The 23,370-nt window shown below is 46.6% G+C and overlaps 1 protein-coding gene and 2 pseudogenes across 5 annotated transcripts in view; 2 read left to right on the forward strand and 1 right to left on the reverse strand.

Annotated features, from left to right (window-relative positions):
- Nucleotides 1-3,280: 3,280 nt before the first annotated feature.
- LOC146076169 (5S ribosomal RNA) lies at nucleotides 3,281-3,399 on the reverse strand (annotated as a pseudogene).
- A 1,498-nt stretch (nucleotides 3,400-4,897) lies between these two features.
- LOC146076170 (5S ribosomal RNA) lies at nucleotides 4,898-5,016 on the forward strand (annotated as a pseudogene).
- A 9,253-nt stretch (nucleotides 5,017-14,269) lies between these two features.
- LOC146073550 (solute carrier organic anion transporter family member 1C1-like) overlaps nucleotides 14,270-23,370 on the forward strand; it is an 86,067-nt gene continuing 76,966 nt past the window's right edge. For 4 of the 5 annotated variants that reach the window (XM_083180742.1, XM_083180745.1, XM_083180744.1 and 1 more), the window contains exons 1-3: nucleotides 14,270-14,442; nucleotides 19,264-19,375; nucleotides 22,531-22,672. In XM_083180742.1, the coding sequence (XP_083036868.1) occupies nucleotides 19,283-19,375; nucleotides 22,531-22,672 (235 nt within the window). In that variant the 5' untranslated portion in view covers nucleotides 14,270-14,442; nucleotides 19,264-19,282. Of the gene's footprint in view, nucleotides 14,443-19,057; nucleotides 19,376-22,530; nucleotides 22,673-23,370 lie in introns of those variants that run through there. The other variant, XM_083180743.1, reaches the window with a different exon arrangement.

Consider the following 23,370-nt stretch of genomic DNA (forward strand, 5'->3'; position numbering starts at 1 on the left):
ATAGTAGGGGTATGAAAAGGACCCCTTTTTCCCATTGATTCCTATGGAAAAATCGGGTCATCGCATCCGATGGTCGCATGCGATGCGATGCGATGCGATGCGATATCGCATCGCATCGCATCTGATTGTATGCCTTAACTTAAGGCATACAATCAAAAAATCGGCAGCCCAGATACTACATAAGTACCTAATATATTCCCAGAAATTTCCAGATTTTCATTCCAACCAGCCAAATTGGAAAGATAATCTACTAGTGTGTATGGACCTTTAGTGGACAGTTTGATGTCACAGAAGTGTGATTGCCTTGGAGTTACGTTGAGTTATTTAAGTGTTCCCTTTATTTTTTTGAGCAGTGTATATACTAGTGCATATACAGAGATTTATGTATCAACACCACAATGATCTGTTCCATCTGCCCACGTGGATGTATATATCGATTATCACCCAACCCACAAGTGGAGCTCTCAGCCTCACCTTAATGCAATAATGTGGACCCAGGGGTCCCGATCAGCGTACCGTCTGGCCGATATCACTGTCTGTGCACTGAAGGAAACCAGAAAACCTGACGCGTTCCGACCGGTCGACTACGATCTGGTTTAGTGTTTCCCCCTACAATCATCCTCTGTCTGATAATGCCTTAGCTAAAGTATCATAGATGATGGACAATTACTTCCCCGTAACGTGGAATCATTGTCCGCCTTCCACCGGAACGTCCACCGCTCCGGACAGTTTATACTGACTTTCGGTTCACAGCGAAACCGGTGAATGGCTTCCATGGTCTGTCACTCCTGCCAGAACGTAATACTGACTAATCCCGCCACAAGTGAACTGTCACAGTCCGCAGCACGACAGCTGCCAAATATATGGCCCTCAGGTATAAGATACACCTCTGCTTAAACGTTTCTGAACATGAAATATAAAGTATAATAGTCCTCACCGCACCCCTCACACACACTGCGCACATGCACAGCGGCCCACTATAAAGTCAGCTGACCTGTCTGTATTGCAAGGTGCACAGATCGCTCTAGAACGTACTGTTATAGGTAAACCAATTCCGATGTGCAAACGCAGAACTTATTATTTGTCTGCAGATTTTATCTGTAAAATATTACCAGTGCTGCCGGCATAAGTGTTCACCCCGCAGAAATATTACCAGTGCTGCCGGCATAAGTGTTCACCCCGCAGAAATATTACCAGTGCTGCCGGCATAAGTGTTCACCCCGCAGAAATATTACCAGTGCTGCCGGCATAAGTGTTCACCCCGCAGAAATATTACCAGTGCTGCCGGCATAAGTGTTCACCCCGCAGAAATATTACCAGTGCTGCCGGCATAAGTGTTCACCCCGCAGAAATATTACCAGTGCTGCCGGCATAAGTGTTCACCCCGCAGAAATATTACCAGTGCTGCCGGCATAAGTGTTCACCCCGCAGAAATATTACCAGTGCTGCCGGCATAAGTGTTCACCCCGCAGGTTTCTACTTGGTAGAACCATATTATGCTGTAACTCTTTGGTGGTAAGTGCCTACCAGGTTTGCACAGGGTGTGGGGGTGATTCATGCCCATTTTTCCTTGCAGATTTGCCCCGGGCTCCTAGTTTGCGCTTGTGGGCTGTAACTCGGTCAATGTAGGGCCATGCCAGCGATGTAGGGCCACACCAGTGACTAAGAACCACACCAGTGTTGTAGGGCCACACCAGTGATGTAGGGCCACGCCAGTGACGTAGAACCACTCCAGTGACGTAGAACCACACCAGTGACGTAGACCCACAACAGTGACGTAGGGCCACACCAGTGACATAGAGCCACGCCAGTGATGTAGAGCCACACCAGTGACGTAGAGCCACACCAGTGACGTAGGGCTATGCCAGTGATGTAGAGCCACGACAGTGACTTAGGGCCACGCCAATGTAGAGCCGTGCCAGTGATGTAGGGCCACGCCAGTGATGTAGAACCACACCAGTGATTTAGAACCATGCCAGTGATGTAGAGCCACACCAGTGATGTAGAGCCACACCAGTGACATAGGGCCACGCCAGTGATGTAGAGCCACACCAGTGACGTAGGGCTATGCCAGTGATGTAGAGCCACGCCAGTGTCATAGGGCCACGCCAGTGATGTAGAGCCACGCCAGTGATGGGGAGCCACGCCAGTGTCATAGGGCCACGCCAGTGTCATAGGGCCACGCCAGTGATGTAGAGCCACGCCAGTGTCATAGGGCCACGCCAGTGTCATAGAGCCACCCCAGTGACGTAGAGCCACCCCAGTGACGTAGAGCCATGCCAGTGACATAGGGCTACGCCAGAGATGTAGAGCCACACCAGAGATGTAGGGCCACGCAAGTGATGTAGAGCCACACCAGAGATGTAGAACTCACAGATATGAATAGTGGGTATTTTATAGATTACAGCTGACTATTGTAATGATTCACAGATGGGACTTGGTCTTCTGTGTAAACTTGGAGCTTCCACAGCACAAAGGTTGAATATTCATGCAAGCGACATTTTCATTTTTTTTTGTTTTATTTTTATTAATCTACAAATGAATTGTGAGTCTGTAATAAAGTGCTGTCTGGGACATCTGAGTGGACGACAGTCGGACCCCTGTACCACACCCGTGTATACAGCCAAACCTGCTGACACTGTTTAATAATGGTAAGAAAGGGGTTGAAGATCCGCACAGACTTATAATCTGTGTAATGATTTTTGTACCAACTTAATGAACTACTATACTTGACAAATTCTGGTAGTTGCTTGGTTGGCGGTGCGCCCAGCGTTTAGAATCAATGGTGAACACTGGGGTTTTTTTCGTCAGAGGAAGAGTCCGACAAAAGAAAGAAAAAACGCTTTTTGGGCGCACTCGTTTGTTTAAAGATGTAATATGATAATATTAAAACATAGCTTTTATTTTAGACTTTATTTAAAATAAATGGCACAAAAATAATTTGATATTTAAATATTAAAATGTAGTGTGATCCTTGGACTGGTTTAATTCCAGGGAAATTGGTAATTTAGTCACACACTTAATCTGTCATTCAAGCACTGATGTTATCAGAGGTATGATTACCAATGATTATAGGCAGTGAAATGATTCAATTCCCCTAGGTATGAAAAATCTTGTGCTTAATAGCATCTGGTAATACACCTAGTATTGGTAGTATGGGGAAAAAAGAAAAAAGATGTCACAGCCTCTATATGTGTTAATAAATTCTTTAATAGACACTCTCTCTGGCAGTCATGTTACAGGTGTTTGTTTAATACGGCGGCTTATACCCCTATTTTTAATATTGCCACACCTGGGCTTCCCCAGGGGTCTCCCACCTGGGTACTGTCCTGGCCCTCCACTGCTTGGCTTCCAAGTTCGGGGAGGGTTTGGGCAGACCAGTGGGGTATGGTGGCAGTATATTAGGGTTTGGTATCTGATCACAAATAACCTGTTGGGCTGCAAAGGGAGGTGGCTCAGCAGGCGCAGCACCTGAGTCACACTGTCTCTGAAAAAACAATAATTAAATATTTATTTTTAATTTTTGTGATAGTGCTAATATTAATGCAAAAAATATTAATGCTATAACTGCTGGGGAGTAAAAAAACCCGAAAGGAGCAGTTCTGTGTGTTTACACAAAACTGAAGGAGACAGTCAGCATCAGAGATGGTAGCACAATTAATAATTAGCAGTTTAAGTTGTCACCAAATAATTAAGCAGCTGCGGAGAGATAGTGGCGTCAGACAGACATTATACAATTCCTGTATTTCACTGGATACATTAGATCTCCATGGGATACGAAGTAACAAAGTAACTGTGTCTGATCACTCATCTATAATAGTTGCAAGTTGCTTCTTTTGTAACGATATACACGCTGTGATGACAGACAATCTGCGCACAATATCAGAATTGCTGAACGCAGTCTGATGATGGTTCTTGCACTGCAAGAAGAAGCCCTATAGGCGAAACACGTGTCCACAGCCCCGATGTCCAGCCTCTCACCTCTCTGACTGTCCACCTGATACTGGCAGCAACTTTCAGCGTTCACACGCCGCCGCCGACACACTCCTCAGGGAGCTCCGGCTCTGACAGCGAGGTCAGGTATCTAGACTTCCACGCGCCCAGCTCCGGCGCAGAGTATCCGGCCGGTCTCTGCTCACAGCTTCGCCGCCAGCCAGCGCGACAACCTACGATCCCTATCTCCGTCAAAACCGCTAACTCAGGCAGCGGCATCAGGTTAGACAAGCGCACCGCTACTGCTGTAAGCAGTCGGTCAGCGCTCCCTGTACGGACAGCTATACCTGTCCAATTTGTGATTATCTCCCCTTGGAGATGTGCTTTACCAATTATTCATGAGCTCTCTTTGAGCAAACTGGGTTTGTACTATCTATAACCATCATCAGACTGCGTTCAGCAATTCTGATATTGTGCGCAGATTGTCTGTCATCACAGCGTGTATATCGTTACAAAAGAAGCAACTTGCAACTATTATAGATGAGTGATCAGACACAGTTACTTTGTTACTTCGTATCCCATGGAGATCTAATGTATCCAGTGAAATACAGGAATTGTATAATGTCTGTCTGACGCCACTATCTCTCCGCAGCTGCTTAATTATTTGGTGACAACTTAAACTGCTAATTATTAATTGTGCTACCATCTCTGATGCTGACTGTCTCCTTCAGTTTTGTGTAAACACACAGAACTGCTCCTTTCGGGTTTTTTTACTCCCCAGCAGTTATAGCACTCAGTAACCAACCCCCCTTTTTTGCATTAATATTAGCACTATCACAAAAATTAAAAATAAATATTTAATTATTGTTTTTTCAGAGACAGTGTGACTCAGGTGCTGCGCCTGCTGAGCCACCTCCCTTTGCAGCCCAACAGGTTATTTGTGATCAGATACCAAACCCTAATATACTGCCACCATACCCCACTGGTCTGCCCAAACCCTCCCCGAACTTGGAAGCCAAGCAGTGGAGGGCCAGGACAGTACCCAGGTGGGAGACCCCTGGGGAAGCCCAGGTGTGGCAATATTAAAAATAGGGGTATAAGCCGCCGTATTAAACAAACACCTGTAACATGACTGCCAGAGAGAGTGTCTATTAAAGAATTTATTAACACATATAGAGGCTGTGACATCTTTTTTTCCCCATACTACCAATACTAGGTGTATTACCAGATGCTATTAAGCACAAGATTTTTCATACCTAGGGGAATTGAATCATTTCACTGCCTATAATCATTGGTAATCATACCTCTGATAACATCAGTGCTTGAATGACAGATTAAGTGTGTGACTAAATTACCAATTTCCCTGGAATTAAACCAGTCCAAGGATCACACTACATTTTAATATTTAAATATCAAATTATTTTTGTGCCATTTATTTTAAATAAAGTCTAAAATAAAAGCTATGTTTTAATATTATCATATTACATCTTTAAACAAACGAGTGCGCCCAAAAAGCGTTTTTTCTTTCTTTTGTCGGACTCTTCCTCTGACGAAAAAAACCCCAGTGTTCACTGTTTAATAATGTACATTGGGGCTCCTGCACGTACTTAGTGGCTGAACAGTGAGGTCACATCCGTCAGAACATAGCGTGGCTCTTCTCTTATCGATGCTTCCAACCATCGATAAGAGAATAGATGTCACGTCCGGCAGAACATAGCGTGCCTCCTATCTTATCGATGCTTCCAACCATCGGTAAGAGATGAGATGTCAGGTCTGTCAGAACATAGTGTGGCTCTTCTCGTATCTATGCTTCCAACCATCGATAAGAGAAGAGATGTCACGTCTGTCAGAGCATAGCGTGCCTCCTCTCTTATCGAAGCTTCCTACCATCGATAAGAGAAGAGATGTCAGGTCCGTCAGAACATAGCGTGGCTCTTCTCTTATCAATGCTTCCAACCATCGATAAGAGAAGAGATGTCACGTCTGCCTGAACATAGTGTGCCTCCTCTCTTATCGATGCTCCAACCATCGACAAGAGTTACAGGTTCCAAGAGGAACTATGTTCTGGGTACATGGGATAACTTTCTCCTTGGCTCCATTTCACTGTATTATATGAAGTTATTTCTTGGGTTCTTCTGCTCATTATGTCCGTTATATCATTGTGTCATGGCGGCACCCGGATCCCGATAGGATATAAGGCTGCCACCGCCGTTTAGATCACCATTGTCGCTGGACTTATTCTCACCACTTAGGGATAAATGGAACCATGTTGGTTTTGCCATTGTGAAACAGTGGACAGCATCGCTGGGGTCACAATGCCGCAGATGCCTCCATTCACCTCATTATTATCAGCTGAATCCCACCCTTACGATAAAGGTGGAAGTTCCACCATTCATTGTACTCTAGAATAGTTTTTCTCAACCTCGGTCCTCAGGACCCCACACAGGCCACGTTTTCCTGGTCACCCGGCAGGTGCAAAGGTGCACTCATTACTCACTGACACACAGGTGGAGCTAATTATGTCACCTGTGATTCTATGTGGAGACCTGGAAAACATGCACTGCCGGGGTCCTGAGGACCGAGGTTGAGAGCCACTGATCTAGAAGAATATTCTCCCGATTGCTGGCTTTGTAGGTTACTCTGAGCATTGGATGATTTACTGCCGGGCGAGCCGCACTTTGCAGCAGTCCTGCCGCACACTTGCACTAATTGCTTCCCCATTGGCACTTTTGCACACAATCTCCTGGGTCTATTAAAGTGCGTTGCAAGGCCTGCGTCCATGAACTGATCGTTAGCTCTGTGGGTTTTATAGACTGTATGTTATGACCGTGCGCAATCCTGACTTCCATACAAGAATAACAGATAAAAGCAAACACTGTCACTTGGTTTCTGAGACGTTTGTGTAGAAAATATCGACTCCAATGAGAGGACGCAGAGGAAAGACACAAATGTACAGCGTCTCCCATATATTCCGAGAGCAATATTACTGTAAGTGCGCGGTCACTGAGCGCAGTCCCCGCAGCCACGTTGCACAGTGTTTTCTGTAGACGCCTAAACTCAGGTTATTTTGTACTTGTAGGAGAACATTGCTTGGCATTATCAGGCGGCTGTATATAAATACCATGTAAGTAATAACAGAACCTCAGTATTGGCACCTAGGGGCCTGGTGTGGCCCTATGACACGCGGGGCCCCTAAGTGGCACCTTGCACACGTCCAGTCTTCTTTATGTATTATCATTCACCACGATTTAAGCAGGGAATTGTTGTCTGAGGGTTTTATGTTGTTTTATTTTGTAAGCAGAGGAAACATTGGGAATATTCTGAGAGTGGGGAAATTCCTTATTGCATTGTTATGTCAGCAGAGTTATGCCAGTGTTCAGACCTAAATAAAGACATGAGATTCTATGTTACCCAGCGGCTCGTTTATTTGTCCTCGTTAGGTTGCTGAGGTTGGGTTGGACTATGCACGGTTCTCGTCCTTCTGGCGATATGGACTCCACAACGCAACTCTGTGTTCCAGGTTCCATCTCAGCGATGACCGATACAGGCCTGACGTGTTATCGGTCATCCCATTGCTTTGCTACTTTGGTTATTTTTGTGTTCAGACAACATGAGCGTTTCATGGCGCCACAGCTTCACATCAATGAAATCCACTTGGGAAAGGTGGACCAAGCTCTGAGCTGGCTGAAATCAATAACTACTGATCTGCAGACCATCTCCCAGCGGGAAACACACAAGACTCTGCATTGCCTGATAGGTCTGTAAATAGCTGTTATTAATTATCCATGAGCCCGATTTTTGTCTCCTACACTGACTTGCTTGACATATGGATGTAACTTGTCCTGACTATGGTAAGTGGATCTAATTATTTCACTTGATTCTGTGACGAAACCTGCAAAACATGCACTGTGTGGGGTCCTGAGGACCCACTTTGAAAACTTGTGTCCTAGCAGATGAAAATGGAGGTCTATAGAAAGCAGCCTTAAAACAGACTCCACATCCAACTATCTTATAGTCAGATAAACATTCATGGGAGGTTCCAACTATGTAGTAAACACACTTTCAAAGTGGCCTCTATAGCTACATCTGTAATTAGTTCTATAACTACTTCCGTAACTGCCACCATAACTATCTCCATAACTATCTCCAAAACTATCTTCATAACTGCCAGCATAACTATCTCCATAACTATCTCCAAAACTATCTTCATAACTGCCAGCATAACTATCTCCATAACTATCTCCAAAACTATCTTCATAACTGCCAGCATAACTATCTCCATAACTATCTCCAAAACTATCTTCATAACTGCCAGCATAACTATCTCCATAACTATCTCCAAAACTATCTTCATAATTGCCACCATAACTATCTCCAAAACTATCTTCATAACTGCCATCATAACTATCTCCATAACTGTCAATATAAATATCTCCATAACTGCCACCATCATTTCCTCCATAACTGCCACCATCATTTCCTCCATAACTGCCACCATAACTATCTCCAAAACTATCTTCATAATTGCCACCATAACTATCACCAAAACTACCTCCAAAACTATCTTCATAACTGCCACTATAACTATCTCCAAAACTATCTTCATAATCGCCACCATAACTATCTCCATAACTGCCACCATCATTTCCTCCATAACTGCCACCATAACTAACTCCAAAACTATCTCCATAATTGTCACCATAACTATCTCCATAAATGCCACCATCATTTCCTCCATAACTGCCACCATAACTAACTCCAAAACTATCTCCATAATTGTCACCATAACTATCTCCATAAATGCCACCATCATTTCCTCCATAACTGCCACCATAACTATCTCCAAAACTACCTCCAAAACTATCTTCATAATTGCCACCATACTGTAACTATCTCCATAACTATCTCCATAACTGCCACTGTCATTTCCTCCATAACTATCTCCATAACTGCCACCATAACTATCTCCATAACTGTGCTATGTCAAGAACTTAGAAATAGTGGGATAGTGTCACTGATCTTACATCTACTAGGTCTGATTAGCACCTTTTGCTGGTGGGGGAGGTGTATTGGGAGGGGCAGTTAAATCAGGATGCACATATGTCTCTTTAGTCTGATATATTCAGTATAGCTTGGTGCGTCAGTCGTTAGGGGTATAGTATATGAAGGGTCTAGTTATAAAGGGTCAGATTTTAAATAATAGCAGCATTATACCGGCGTTCACACACCAACATTACTTCTGAAGGACGGCATTATTACCACAAAACTCAGGAACATCATGTGGCCTCAACTCATCTTTGCCATGAGAAAACCTGGACCAGGCCCACCACCCCTATGGCTGAGAACACCAGGACTACCCCCAGCCCTACCCCTCATGGGGAGCATGGAGCTGTGAGGGGAAGCATCAGGGCCAGCCTATTTAGCAACACTTCCCCCATCAGTCCCTTGTAAAGGTGTCAGTCTCCTGTAAATGTGTGTTCATGTCTGCTCTCCCCCCCCCCCCATGTAGAATACATCTACCTCACCATGTGCTATTCCTGTAATGTGTACCTCCGCAGATTGCACACCCTGCCAGCTCTGACCTATGCAGTGCACCAAGCACTGCATAGGTCGGGTCACGTGGATGTTTCTGTGCAGGGTTTATCATACTATTACACAAGTATATGCATTGGGTCATTGTATAGCTCGCCTCCTACAGTGTTAACTTCATAGTGTGCCCACCATGGCTGCCTCATCTGGTGCACTTGTGGATGGGATGAAAAATACATGGACCTGAGTATACACTGAAATCACCCATTTTGGGTAATTTCTTTTAGGGATAATCTATTCCACCCAGGGTAATCCTACGCAGAGCGCCTAAAATGGCTGCCGCACCTTAACAGGGTGGAGTACACAACCCATGAAAGTTATTATCCAAAATGCTGCACTAATCCTGCATTATGCTTACTGTGTGCTCAAGGGTTCCGACGCGTTTTGCTCTACAGCTTTTTCAAGGTGATCACTTTGAAAAAGCTGTAAGGCGCAACGCGTCAGCCATCCAGACACAGACACCCACCATTTGGATTACAATTGTGTTGCCTTTGCTATGACCGGACCAGCTCTCCATTTGTCCCATCAGCCGTTTTGACACAAGGATACAAACAAGCCAGCTCCTAACAAACAGGACTTTTCCTTCCAGGCGTTCCTATGGCTGGAGAGCGCAGCCTCTCCTTTAAATATCCTCCGGCTTCTAAATATTGGGAACTACAAAGGAAAGCATACTACGTTTGGACATTAGGCACCATTCCATCTGGACCTTTGGGTGACTATTTCTGTGTACTTATATATGGTACCACAATACCTTACAATATTAACATATATAATAAGTTTTAATACAAAAAATATTTTTTAATTATGTATATAAATTCCTACAATTTTATTGTTACACCTGTTGCATGTGTTTAGATACAGCGAGGTTTTATATCTCTCTCTTGTAAATAACTATCTCCATAATTGCCACCATAACTATCTCCATAACTGCCTCGACAGCTGCCACCATAACAATCTACATAGCAACCTCCATAACAACCACCATAACTACCTCCATACCATAACTGCCTCCATAGCTTCCACCATAACTATCTCCATAACTATCTCCATAATTGCCACCACAACTATCTCCATAACTGCCTCGACAGCTGCCACCATAACAATCTACATAGCAATCTCCAGAACTACCTCCATAACAACCACCATAACTACCTCCATACCATAACTGCCTCCATAACAACCACCATAACTATCCATAACTGTATCCATACCATAACTCTCTCAATAACTGCCACCATAACTATCCATAGCAACCAATAAGATTCTGTGTATTAATTCTCTATTTCATCCTAAAAAATGATAAAAAATCTGATTGTTGCTATGGGTGACATCATCTCTTTTCATTTTAAGCATTAGCAAATTTCCACCTAAGGGTAAGACCAAAGAAGCGCCAGCATCTATCTATGCAGCCGTGGAGCTTGGGGGACCCTTGTCCAACGCCGCCGTATAACAGCATTCACCCAATACATAACAATCGTCCCACAACACCTAAGGTGACCTGTATATCTGGGCGCAGAGCCTATAGCTAGGCCAAAGGTGACCTGTATCTCTGGGCGCTGAGCCTATAGCTAGGCCCGAGGTAACCTATATCCCTGGGCACGGAGCCTATAGCTAGGCCGGAGGTAACCTGTATCTCTGGGCTCAGAGCCTATAGCTAGGCCGGAGGTGACCTGTATCTCTGGGCTCGGAGCCTATAGCTAGGCTGGAGCTGACCTGTATCTCTGGGCGCTGAGCCTATAGCTAGTCCGGAGGTGACCTGTATCTGTCACACGCAGCCGCGGCGGTGCGCGGCGGGCTTACTACTCACCTGTTCGCGCCCGCCGTCGGCTAGCGTGTAGTGGTCTCCAGGTCAGCGGCAGTCTGGTGGGCAGCAGGCAGCGTGGGACGCCGGCAAGTGTAGCGGTATGTGCTGTAGGGGCGCCGGGAGGCCGGCGCCACCATCTTGGTTAAGGGCAAATAGCAGATTGGTCCTTGTCTGAGGTTTCCGCCCATACTGACCTGACAGCCAATGGTAGCCGCCCTCTAGGGATATAGGGGATCTGCCTAGGCCTGTTCAGTGTCAGTACAAAGAGTCTCCAGAGGCGTTCACAGCTCCCAGCTGACTCCGGCTCTCTGACTCACCTCTCCTGACTTGGTGCCTTGCTTCAGTGCTCTGTGTTGGTCTCGATTCAGCTTAACCCCATCGCTGCCAGTTCTCTCCACAGTCTGGTCTCTGCCTGCATCCCTGAGCTTCCTGGCCTAAGCTCTTCAAGCCGTCTGCTTCCAAGCAACTTCCCATTCTTCTGTCATCATCCGTCTTCTTTCAGTCTTCAAGGATCCCTCATTACCATCAAGTACATTCTCTTTCCGGATTTCTTCATTTCTCAAGACCCCAGCCTGCCGTCCGCAGTGCTTGAACTATCATTGTTTAAATGAACTTTTCCTTCTTTCAAAGTGCCGTGCTGGCTCAATTCTTATTACCACTAACTGCCACTTAAAGAAAGTATTCAAGTGTGTATTGTTCCATTTATGAATTCTATTATTAAACCTGCACAATTTAATCCTTCCTCCTCTGGTCCGTTTCCGGTTGCTACACACCACACGACTTCATCCAGCCCTTCAGTTGTGACAGTATCTCTGGGAGCTGAGCCTATAACTAGGCCGGAGGTGACCTGTATCTCTGGGTGCTGAGCCTATAGCTAGACCGGAGGTGACCTGTATCTCTGGGTGCTGAGCCCACACCTAGGCCGGAGGTGACCTGTATCTCTGGGCACTGAGCCTATAGCTAGGCCGGAGGTGACCTGTATCTCTGGGTGCTAAGTCCACACCTAGGCCAGAGGTGACCTGTATCTCTGGGCGCTGAGCCCACACCTAGGCCGGAGGTGACCTGTATCTCTGGGTGCTGAGCCCACACCTAGGCCGGAGGTGACCTGTATCTCTGGGCGCTGAGCCTATAGCTATGCCGGAGGTGACCTGTATCTCTGGGCGCTGAGCCCACACCTAGGCCGGAGGTGACCTGTATCTCTGGGTGCTGAGCCCACACCTAGGCCGGAGGTGACCTGTATCTCTGGGCGCTGAGCCTATAGCTAGGCCGGAGGTGACCTGTATCTCTGGGCGCTGAGCCCACACCTAGGCCGGAGGTGCCCTGTATCTCTGGGTGCTGAGCCCACACCTAGGCCGGAGGTGACCTGTATCTCTGGGCGCTGAGCCTATAGCTAGGCCGGAGGTGACCTGTATCTCTAGGCGCTGAGCCTATAGCTAGGCCGGAGGTGACCTGTGTCTCTGGGTGCTGAGCCCACACCTAGGCCGGGGGTGACCTGTATCTCTGGGCGCTGAGCCCACACCTAGGCTGGAGGTTGACCTGTATCTCTGGGCGCTGAGTCCACACCTAGGCTGGAGGTGACCTGTATCTCTGGGCGCTGAGCCTATATCTAGGCCAGAATTGACCTGTATCTCTGGGCGCTGAGCCCACACCTAGGCTGGAGTTGACCTGTATCTCTGGGCGCTGAGCCTATATCTAGGCCGGAGGTGACCTGTATCTCTGGGCACTGAGCCCACACCTAGGCCCGGAGGTGACCTGTATCTCTGGGCGCTGAGCCCACACCTAGGCCGGAGGTGACCTGTATCTCTGGGTGCTGAGCCCACACCTAGGCCGGAGGTGACCTGTATCTCTGGGCGCTGAGCCCACACCTAGGCCGGAGGTGACCTGTATCTCTGGGCACTGAGCCCACACCTAGGCTGGAGGTGACCTGTATCTCTGGGCGCTGAGCCAAGTTCCTGAGGTGACAAAGAAAGAGGGGACTTCCATTCCGCTTAAGGAGCCCAATTCATGGATGTATGTTAATTCGATATAGATGTACATATCCGATGCTTATGGATGGGCGCATGTGCAGTTCCGGGCTGCGATGTTGCTCGCAGCACCCGTGATGTCGTAGCGTGAGTAGTAAATAGGGCCGGTGCGACCATCCCTGAATATGGGCAAAGATCCATGGTTATTACAGGGGCACGGAATGCGGCTAACATTTGTCGCAGTTACTGAATCAGGCCCATGCTGCCAGCGCTGAGGCCTCACTGACGCGTGGGGTATAAATAGCCGGAGTATTTGTGGCTCCTCCGCCGCCCATTCACAGGAACAACAGACAGTCGGTACTAAGATGCGCTGCAGCTGCTGGGGCCCCACTCGTCTGACAAAACCGCCCTTCATGGCTAAATTAGGCTTCGGGATGCCATTCATTCACCATTCACCATGTGACAGGGGCTCCGGAATACAAGGGTCTTATGTCTAAATTTAGAAAAAAGATTGTGAGGAAGAAAGTGCGAATTCCAGCGGCATTGTGCCGGAATCGGTTCTAAGCTGTCATTTAGGTGCTTTGTGCGACAGTGCACTATACTCAACATAGCGCTACATACAGTAGACTGATGTTACTCCAGCAATGCAGATCAATAACACCCCGTCCAGGCATACGCATAAGTCCCGGGACTAGCGCATGTCTGAATGGCTCCTGCAATGGACCTGGGATTTTTAAAAAACAGTAAAAACAGTGAGTACAGCTTCATATAAACCAATCGTATTCTATGTTTGGCGTTTGGTGGGCGGCGACTTACGGTGACCTGTTCCCTACGCTGGGAGTATATGCAGCTTACCGAATCAGGCCCATAACAGCAGTTAACTAGACCCTTGGCCGGTTACATCATGGTACGTCGCAGCATTGTGCTGCTGTTTCTGTGTAATCCGCGCTCTGAGGGCGATAACGTCAGAGGGGCATTGTCAGCTATCGTCCTCTCTAATTGGGAAATACAGTGTATTGGCCAGTAATCAGCAGCTGGGGGCAAATATATATATAAGGTGAGAGGAGACCTACTGCAATGCTCTGCTGCCTGACCTGGACCAACGTGTGCTGCAATGCTTTGCTGCCTGACCCGGAGCAACGTGTGCTGCAGGTACTGAGACACAAGCTCTGCAATGCTCTACTGCCTCACCCAGGGCAACGTGTGCAGCAGGTACTGAGACACAAGCTCTGCAATGCTCTGCTGCCTCACCCGGGGCAACGTGTGCTGCAGGTACTGAGACCCAAGCTCTGCAATGCTCTGATGCCTCATCCAGGGCAATGTGTGCTGCAGATACTGAGACCCAAGATCTGCAATGCTCTGCTGCCTCACCCGGGGCAACGTGTGCTGCAGGTACTGAGACACTAGCTCTGCAATGCTCTACTGCCTCACCCGGGGCAACGTGTGCTGCAGGTACTGAGACCCCAGCTCTGCAATGCTCTACTGCCTCACCCGGGGCAACGTGTGCTGCAGGTACTGAGACACTAGCTCTGCAATGCTCTGCTGCCTCACCCAGGGCAAAGTGTGCTGCAGTTACTGAGACACAAGCTCTGCTTCCTCATCCAGGGCAATGTGTGCTGCAAGTACTGAGACACAAGCTCTGCAATGCTCTACTGCCTCACCCGGGGCAACGTGTGCTGCAGATACTAAGACACAAGCTCTGCAATGCTCTGCTGCCTCACCCGGGGCAACGTATGCTGCAGTTACTGAGACACAAGCTCTGCAATACTCTGCTTCCTCATCCAGGGCAATGTGTGCTGCAAGTACTGAGACCCAAGCTCTGCAATGCTCTTCTGCCTCACCCAGGGCAACGTGTGCTGCAGGTACTGAGACCCAAGCTCTGCAATGCTCTGCTTCCTCACCCAGGGCAACGTGTGCTGCAGGTACTGAGACCCAAACTCTGCAATGCTCTGCTGCCTCATCCAGGGCAACGTGTGCTGCAGGTACTGAGATACGAGCTCTGCAATGCTCTCCTGCTACATGTGCTGCAGATACTGAGATACGAGCACTGCAATGCTCTCCTGCTACGTGTGCTGCAGATACTGAGATACGAGCTCTGCAATGCTCTCCTGCTACGTGTGCTGCAGATACTGAGATAAGAGCTCTGCAATGCTCACCTGCTACGTGTGCTGCAGATACTGAGATACAAGCTCTGCAATGCTCTCCTGCTACGTGTGCTGCAGATACTGAGATACGAGCTCTGCAATGCTCTCCTTCTACGTGTGCTGCAGATACTGAGATAGGAGGTCTGCAATGCTCTCCTGCTACGTGTGCTGCAGATACTGAGATAGGAGGTCTGCAATGCTCTCCTGCTACGTGTGCTGCAGATACTGAGACAGGAGCTTTGCAATGCTCTCCTGCTACGTGTGCTGCAGATACTGAGATAGGAGGTCTGCAATGCTCTCCTGCTACGTGTGCTGCAGATACTGAGATACGAGCTCTGCAATGCTCTCCTGCTACATGTGCTGCAGATACTGAGATACGAGCTCTGCAATGCTCTCCTGCTACGTGTGCTGCAGATACTGAGATAGGAGGTCTGCAATGCTCTCCTGCTACGTGTGCTGCAGATACTGAGATAGGAGGTCTGCAATGCTCTCCTGCTACGTGTGCTGCAGATACTGAGATAGGAGGTCTGCAATGCTCTCCTGCTACGTGTGCTGCAGATACTGAGATAGGAGGTCTGCAATGCTCTCCTGCTACGTGTGCTGCAGATACTGAGATAGGAGCTCTGCAATGCTCTCCTGCTACGTGTGCTGCAGATACTGAGATAGGAGCTCTGCAATGCTCTCCTGCTACGTGTGCTGCAGATACTGAGATACGAGCTCTGCAATGCTCTCCTGCTACGTGTGCTGCAGATACTGAGATACGAGATCTGCAATGCTCTCCTGCTACGTGCGCTGCAGATACTGAGATACGAGCTCTGCAATGCTCTCCTGCTACGTGTGCTGCAGATACTGAGATACGAGCTCTGCAATGCTCTCCTGCTACGTGTGCTGCAGATACTGAGATACGAGCTCTGCAATGCTCTCCTGCTACGTGTGCTGCAGATACTGAGATACGAGCTCTGCAATGCTCTCCTGCTACGTGTGCTGCAGATACTGAGATACGAGCTCTGCGATGCTCTCCTGCTACGTGCGCTGCAGATACTGAGACACAAGCTCTGCAATGCTCTACTGCCTCACCCGGGGCAACGTGTGCTGCAGATACTAAGACACAAGCTCTGCAATGCTCTGCTGCCTCACCCGGGGCAACGTGTGCTGCAGGTACTGAGACCCAAACTCTGCAATGCTCTGCTTCCTCATCCAGGGCAATGTGTGCTGCAAGTACTGAGACCCAAGCTCTGCAAGGCTCTTCTGCCTCACCCAGGGCAACGTGTGCTGCAGGTACTGAGACCCAAGCTCTGCAATGCTCTGCTTCCTCACCCAGGGCAACGTGTGCTGCAGGTACTGAGACCCAAACTCTGCAATGCTCTGCTGCCTCATCCAGGGCAACGTGTGCTGCAGGTACTGAGATACGAGCTCTGCAATGCTCTCCTGCTACGTGTGCTGCAGATACTGAGATACGAGCTCTGCAATGCTCTCCTGCTACGTGTGCTGCAGGTACTGAGATACGAGCTCTGCAATGCTCTCCTGCTACGTGTGCTGCAGATACTGAGATACGAGCTCTGCAATGCTCTCCTGCTACGTGTGCTGCAGATACTGAGATACGAGCTCTGCGATGCTCTCCTGCTACGTGCGCTGCAGATACTGAGATACGAGCTCTGCGATGCTCTCCTGCTACGTGCGCTGCAGATACTGAGATACGAGCTCTGCGATGCTCTCCTGCTACGTGTGCTGCATATACTGAGATACGAGCTCTGCAATGCTCTCCTGCTACGTGTGCTGCAGATACTGAGATAGGAGGTCTGCAATGCTCTCCTGCTACGTGTGCTGCAGATACTGAGATACGAGCTCTGCAATGCTCTCCTGCTACGTGTGCTGCAGATACTGAGATAGGAGGTCTGCAATGCTCTCCTGCTACGTGTGCTGCAGATACTGAGATACGAGCTCTGCAATGCTCTCCTGCTACGTGTGCTGCAGATACTGAGATAGGAGCTCTGCAATGCTCTCCTGCTACGTGTGCTGCAGATACTGAGATAGGAGGTCTGCAATGCTCTCCTGCTACGTGTGCTGCAGATACTGAGATACGAGCTCTGCAATGCTCTCCTGCTACGTGTGCTGCAGATACTGAGATACGGGCTCTGCAATGCTCTCCTGCTACGTGTGCTGCAGATACTGAGATACGAGCTCTGCAATGCTCTCCTGCTACGTGTGCTGCAGATACTGAGATACGAGCTCTGCAATGTTCTCCTGCTACGTGTGCTACAGATACTGAGATACGAGCTCTGCAATGCTCTCCTGCTACGTGTGCTGCAGATACTGAGATTTGAGCTCTGCAATGCTCTCCTGCTACGTGTGCTGCAGATACTGAGATACGAGCTCTGCAATGCTCTCCTGCTACGTTTGCTGCAGATACTGAGATAGGAGCTCTGCAATGCTCTCCTGCTACTTGTGCTGCAGATACTGAGATACCAGCTCTGCAATGCTCTCCTGCTACGTGTGCTGCAGATACTGAGATATGAGCTCTGCAATGCTCTCCTGCTACGTGTGCTGCAGATACTGAGATTTGAGCTCTGCAATGCTCTCCTGCTACGTGTGATGCAGATACTGAGATTTGAGCTCTGCAATGCTCTCCTGCTACATGTGCTGCAGATACTGAGATACGAGCTCTGCAATGCTCTCCTGCTACGTGTGCTGCAGATACTGAGATTTGAGCTCTGCAATGCTCTCCTGCTACGTGTGCTGCAGATACTGAGATATGAGCTCTGCAATGCTCTCCTGCTACGTGTGCTGCAGATACTGAGATTTGAGCTCTGCAATGCTCTCCTGCTACGTGTGATGCAGATACTGAGATACGAGCTCTGCAATGCTCTCCTGCTACATGTGCTGCAGATACTGAGATACGAGCTCTGCAATGCTCTCCTGCTACATGTGCTGCAGATACTGAGATACAAGCTCACACAGGGACCCCAAAAGAAGCACGTTCCTGGGACATGCCTCTCCGGTGCCGGTGGTCTGTGCATGTGCAGTCAGCGCTGACCCCCAGCCAACCCCAGTGACCACTCCCCTGGCGGCAGTGCGGTGTGTAGCCCATAGGCTACAATGGAATGCAGCCATCTCACAATGGCGGTGGCCCAGGGACCCATTGATACATCGGCAGCATCGCATCCCTCATAGTAACCCAGGCTGCCCTCCCCCATGCACATATAACAGTACAAGGAACTTTGTTGTGAGGGGCTGATTCAGACTTCTCCGAATTGGTCCCCATCATTCAGAGTTTGCTCCAGGAGGGGCAGCAGGAGGGGGATGCCCATTGGCCAGCCCCGATTTCGTCGATCTGCGGCCATAATAAATATCGGTGACTTTTATTAGTGAATGGGTGAATAATAATTCGATGGTGAGCGACCATCACATGAGTTGTCATCCCTGCGGCCGCGCACATCCCCTCGCATGTTAGAGGGGGGGGATTTGTGCAGCGGAAGGGGGGGGGCGGCAGGTGGTGCTCACCTTTTCGCTAGGCTGCACACAGGTGTGAATCAGGCCCTAAGTTGCATGTTACCTGCCAACCATATGCCGCAACCCGCGCTTACATCCAATGTGACTGCGGTCCAGAGAGCGAGAGTGCCAACCAATCAGCTCCTGACATCTTGTCTATCCCAGCCTGTAACATGACAGCTGATTGGACGGCACTTTGATACCTCTCCCCGTGGTCAGAGGTATATAAGTTGCGTGTGACGGGCATTGCTATGCTGGGCACCAGGTGGCACCAGGCTTCTGCGATATAACTATACATTGTACCAGTGCGTTACATGACTGTAATCTACTCTCGTCTTAGAAACTGAGGCCAATGGGCAATGGAGCCATCTAGTCCAGATCCTAAGAGTCCACCCTCAGGGGATCGGTGTCCGGGGCACAAGGTGGACAGGAGATACAGAGGAGGATATAAGGTGACAATGTATAATTATAATATACTGTATACTATCTGTAATATTGTATTACGCTCCCTGCACCTCTCTACATTAACGCTTGCTCCATCCAATCTCATTCAGACACATTAATATAATATTTTCCTTTCATAACTTTCCCTATATTAACAACAGGGGCAAATTTAGGGGTCACACCTAGGCACATTCTTGGTCACTCCCGCCCCCTTCATGTTGGGACCTCTGTTCTGCCAATAGAGCCCCAACCTCACCCACCCCCACGGAACAGTCTCCTCCTCCCTCACCCACGCCACAGCCTCATCCTTCCCTCACCCCCCGCCACAGCCTCCTCCTTCCCTCAACCCCCACCACAGCCTCCTCCTCCCTCACCCCCCGCCACAGCCTCCTCCTCCCTCACCCCCGCCACCGCCTCCTGCCTCACCCCCACCACAGCCTCCTCCTCCCTCACCCCAACCACAGTCTCCTCCTCCCTCCCTCACCTCAACCTCCTCCTCCCACACCACAGCCTCCTCCTTCCCTCACCCCCGCTACAGCCTCCTCCTCACCCCTGCCACAGCCTCCTCCTCCCTCACCCCCGCCACAGCCTCCTCCTCTCTCACCCCAGCAACACCCCCCCCCCCCCCCCCGCCACAGCCTTCTCCTCCCTCAAATGATTAGTAATGGTACAGTATATAATGATTATTAACGTTATTTAATGATTAGTAACGGTATATAATGATTAGTAACGGTATAGAATGATTAGTAACGGTACAGAATGATTAGTAACGGTATACAATGATTAGTAACGGTATAGAATGATTAGTAACGGTATAGAATGATTAGTAACGGTATAGAATGATTAGTAACGGTATATAATGATAAGTACAGGTATAGAATGATTAGTAATGGTATATAATGATTAGTAACGGTATATAATGATTAGTAACAGTATAGAATGATTAGTAACGGTATATAATGATTAGTAACGGTACAGAATGATTAGTAACGGTATACAATGATTAGTAACGGTATATAATGATTAGTAACGGTATAGAATGATTAGTAACGGTATATAATGATTAGTAACGGTACAGAATGATTAGTAAAGGTATAGAATGATTAGTAACGGTAAATAATGATTAGTAACGGTATATAATGATTAGTAACGGTATATAGTGATTAGTAATGGTATATAATAATTAGTAACGGTACAGAATGATAAGTAGCGGTATACAATGATTAGTAACGGTATAGAATGATTAGTAATGGTATATAATGATAAGTACAGGTATAGAATGATTAGTAATGGAATATAATGATTAGTAACAGTATATAACGATTAGTTACGGTATAGAATGATTAGTAATGGTATATAATGATTAGTAACGGTATAGAATGATTAGTAACGGTATAGAATGATTAGTAACGGTGTAGAATAATTAGTAACGGTATATAATGATTAGTAACTGTATAGAATGATTAGTAACTGTATAGAATGATTAGTAGCGGTATAGAATGATTAGTAACGGTATAGAATAATTAGTAACGGTATATAGTGATTAGTAACGGTATATAATGATTAGTAACGGTATATAATGATTAGTAACGGTATATAGTGATTAGTAATGGTATATAGTGATTAGTAACGGTACAGAATGATAAGTAGCGGTATACAATGATTAGTAACGGTATAGAATGATTAGTAACGGTATATAATGATAAGTACAGGTATAGAATGATTAGTAATGTATATAATGATTAGTAACAGTATATAACGATTAGTAACGGTATATAATGATTAGTAACGGTATAGAATGATTAGTAATGGTATATAATGATTAGTAAAGGTATAGAATGATTAGTAGCGGTATAGATTGATTAGTAACGGTATAGAATGATTAGTAACGGTATAGAATTATAAGTAACTGTATAGAATGATTATTAATGGTATAGAATGATTAGTAATGGTATAGAATGATTAGTAATGGTACAGAATTATTAGTAACGGTATAGAATGATTAGTAACGGTATAGAATGATTAATAACGGTATAAAATAATTAGTAACGGTACAGAATGATAAGTAACAGTATATAATGATTAGTAATGGTACAGAATGATTAGTAACGGTACATAATGATTAGTAACGGTATATAATGATAAGTAACAGTATATAATGATTAGTAATGGTACAGAATGATTAGTAACGGTACATAATGATTAGTAACGGTATAGAATGATTAGTAGCGGTATAGAATGATTAGTAACGGTATATAATGATTAGTAACGGTATATAATGATTAGTAACGGTATATAGTGATTAGTAATGGTATATAATAATTAGTAATGGTACAGAATGATAAGTAGCAGTATACAATGATTAGTAACGGTATAGAATGATTAGTAACAGTATATAATGATTAGTAACGGTATATAATAAGTACAGGTATAGAATGATTAGTAATGGTATATAATGATTAGTAACGGTATATAATGATTAGTAACGGTATATAATGAATAGTAACGGTATATAATGATAAGTACAGGTATAGAATGATTAGTAAAGGTATAGAATGATTAGTAACGGTATAGAATTATAAGTAACTGTATAGAATGATTAGTAGCGGTATAGATTGATTAGTAACGGTACAGAATGATTAGTAACGGTATAGAATGATTAGTAAAGGTATAGAATGATTAGTAGCGGTATAGAATTATACGTAACTGTATAGAATGATAAGTACAGGTAAATCATGACTAGTAGAGGTATATAAAGTGTAGTAGCAGTATATAATGACTAGTAGAGGTGTATAAAGTGTAGTAGCAGTATATAATGACTAGTAGAGGTGTATAAAGAGTAGTAGCAGTATATAATGACTAGTAGAGGTGTATAAAGAGTAGTAGCAGTATATAATGACTAGTAGAGGTATATAAAGAGTAGTAGCAGTATATAATGACTAGTAGAGGTATATAAAGAGTAGTAGCAGTATATAATGACTAGTAGAGGTGTATAATAGACTAGTAGAGGTATATAACGAGTAGTAGCAGTATATAATGACTATTAGAGGTGTATAAAGAGTAGTAGCAGTATATAATGACTAGTACAGGTATATAAAGAGTAGCAGTATATAATGACTAGTAGAGGTGTATAATGATGTGCTGCTTGCACCTTTCTCTGCAGATGTTCCTGGCTGCCATGTGCTTTGTATATTTTGCCAAAACTTTATCAGGAAGTTACCTTACAAGTACAATCACTCAGATGGAAAGAAGATTTGACATCCCCTCCTCCATGGTTGGGGTCATCGATGGAAGCTTTGAGATTGGTTTGTATTTCTCATGATGTCTGAAAATTGGTTCTGAGTGAAGTTGGAGACATCAGGTAACCCCCCCACCCCATGACTCCCCCTTCTTCTTCTGATACCACTTGGGGGGTTTGTTACCAGATTACCCCCCATGTCTCCCCCTTATTCTTCTGACACCACTGGGGAGGTTTTTTACCAGATTACCCCCATGACTCCCCCTTCTTCTTCTGACACCACTGGAGAGGTTTGTTACCAGATTACCCCTATGACTCCCCCTTCTTCTTCTTCTTCTGACACCACTGGGGGGTGGGGGGTTGTTACCAAATTACCCCACCATAACTCCCCCTTCTTCTGACACCACTGGGGAGGTTTGTTACCAGATTACCCCCCATGACTCCCCCTTCTTCTTCTGACACCACTGGGGAGGTTTGTTACCAGATTAACCCCATGACTACTTTTCTTAGGTTGGAGGAGGACTAATGCTTGTTACATGCTAATCCCGCCCCCTGGATGGATTGGGTTGGAGGATGAATGCTTTTTACATGCTAGGCCCGCCCCCTGGATGTATTGCGTTGGAGGACTAATGCTTGTTACATGCTAGTCCCGCCCCCTGGATGGATCGGGTTGGAGGATGAATGCTTGTTACATGCTAGGCCCGCCCCCTGGGTGTATTGCGTTTGAGGACTAATGCTTGTTACATGCTAGGCCCGCCCCCTGGG

The sequence above is a fragment of the Crinia signifera genome, chromosome 4 (assembly GCF_055691185.1).
Source record: "Crinia signifera chromosome 4, ASM5569118v1, whole genome shotgun sequence".
NCBI lineage: Eukaryota > Metazoa > Chordata > Amphibia > Anura > Myobatrachidae > Crinia > Crinia signifera.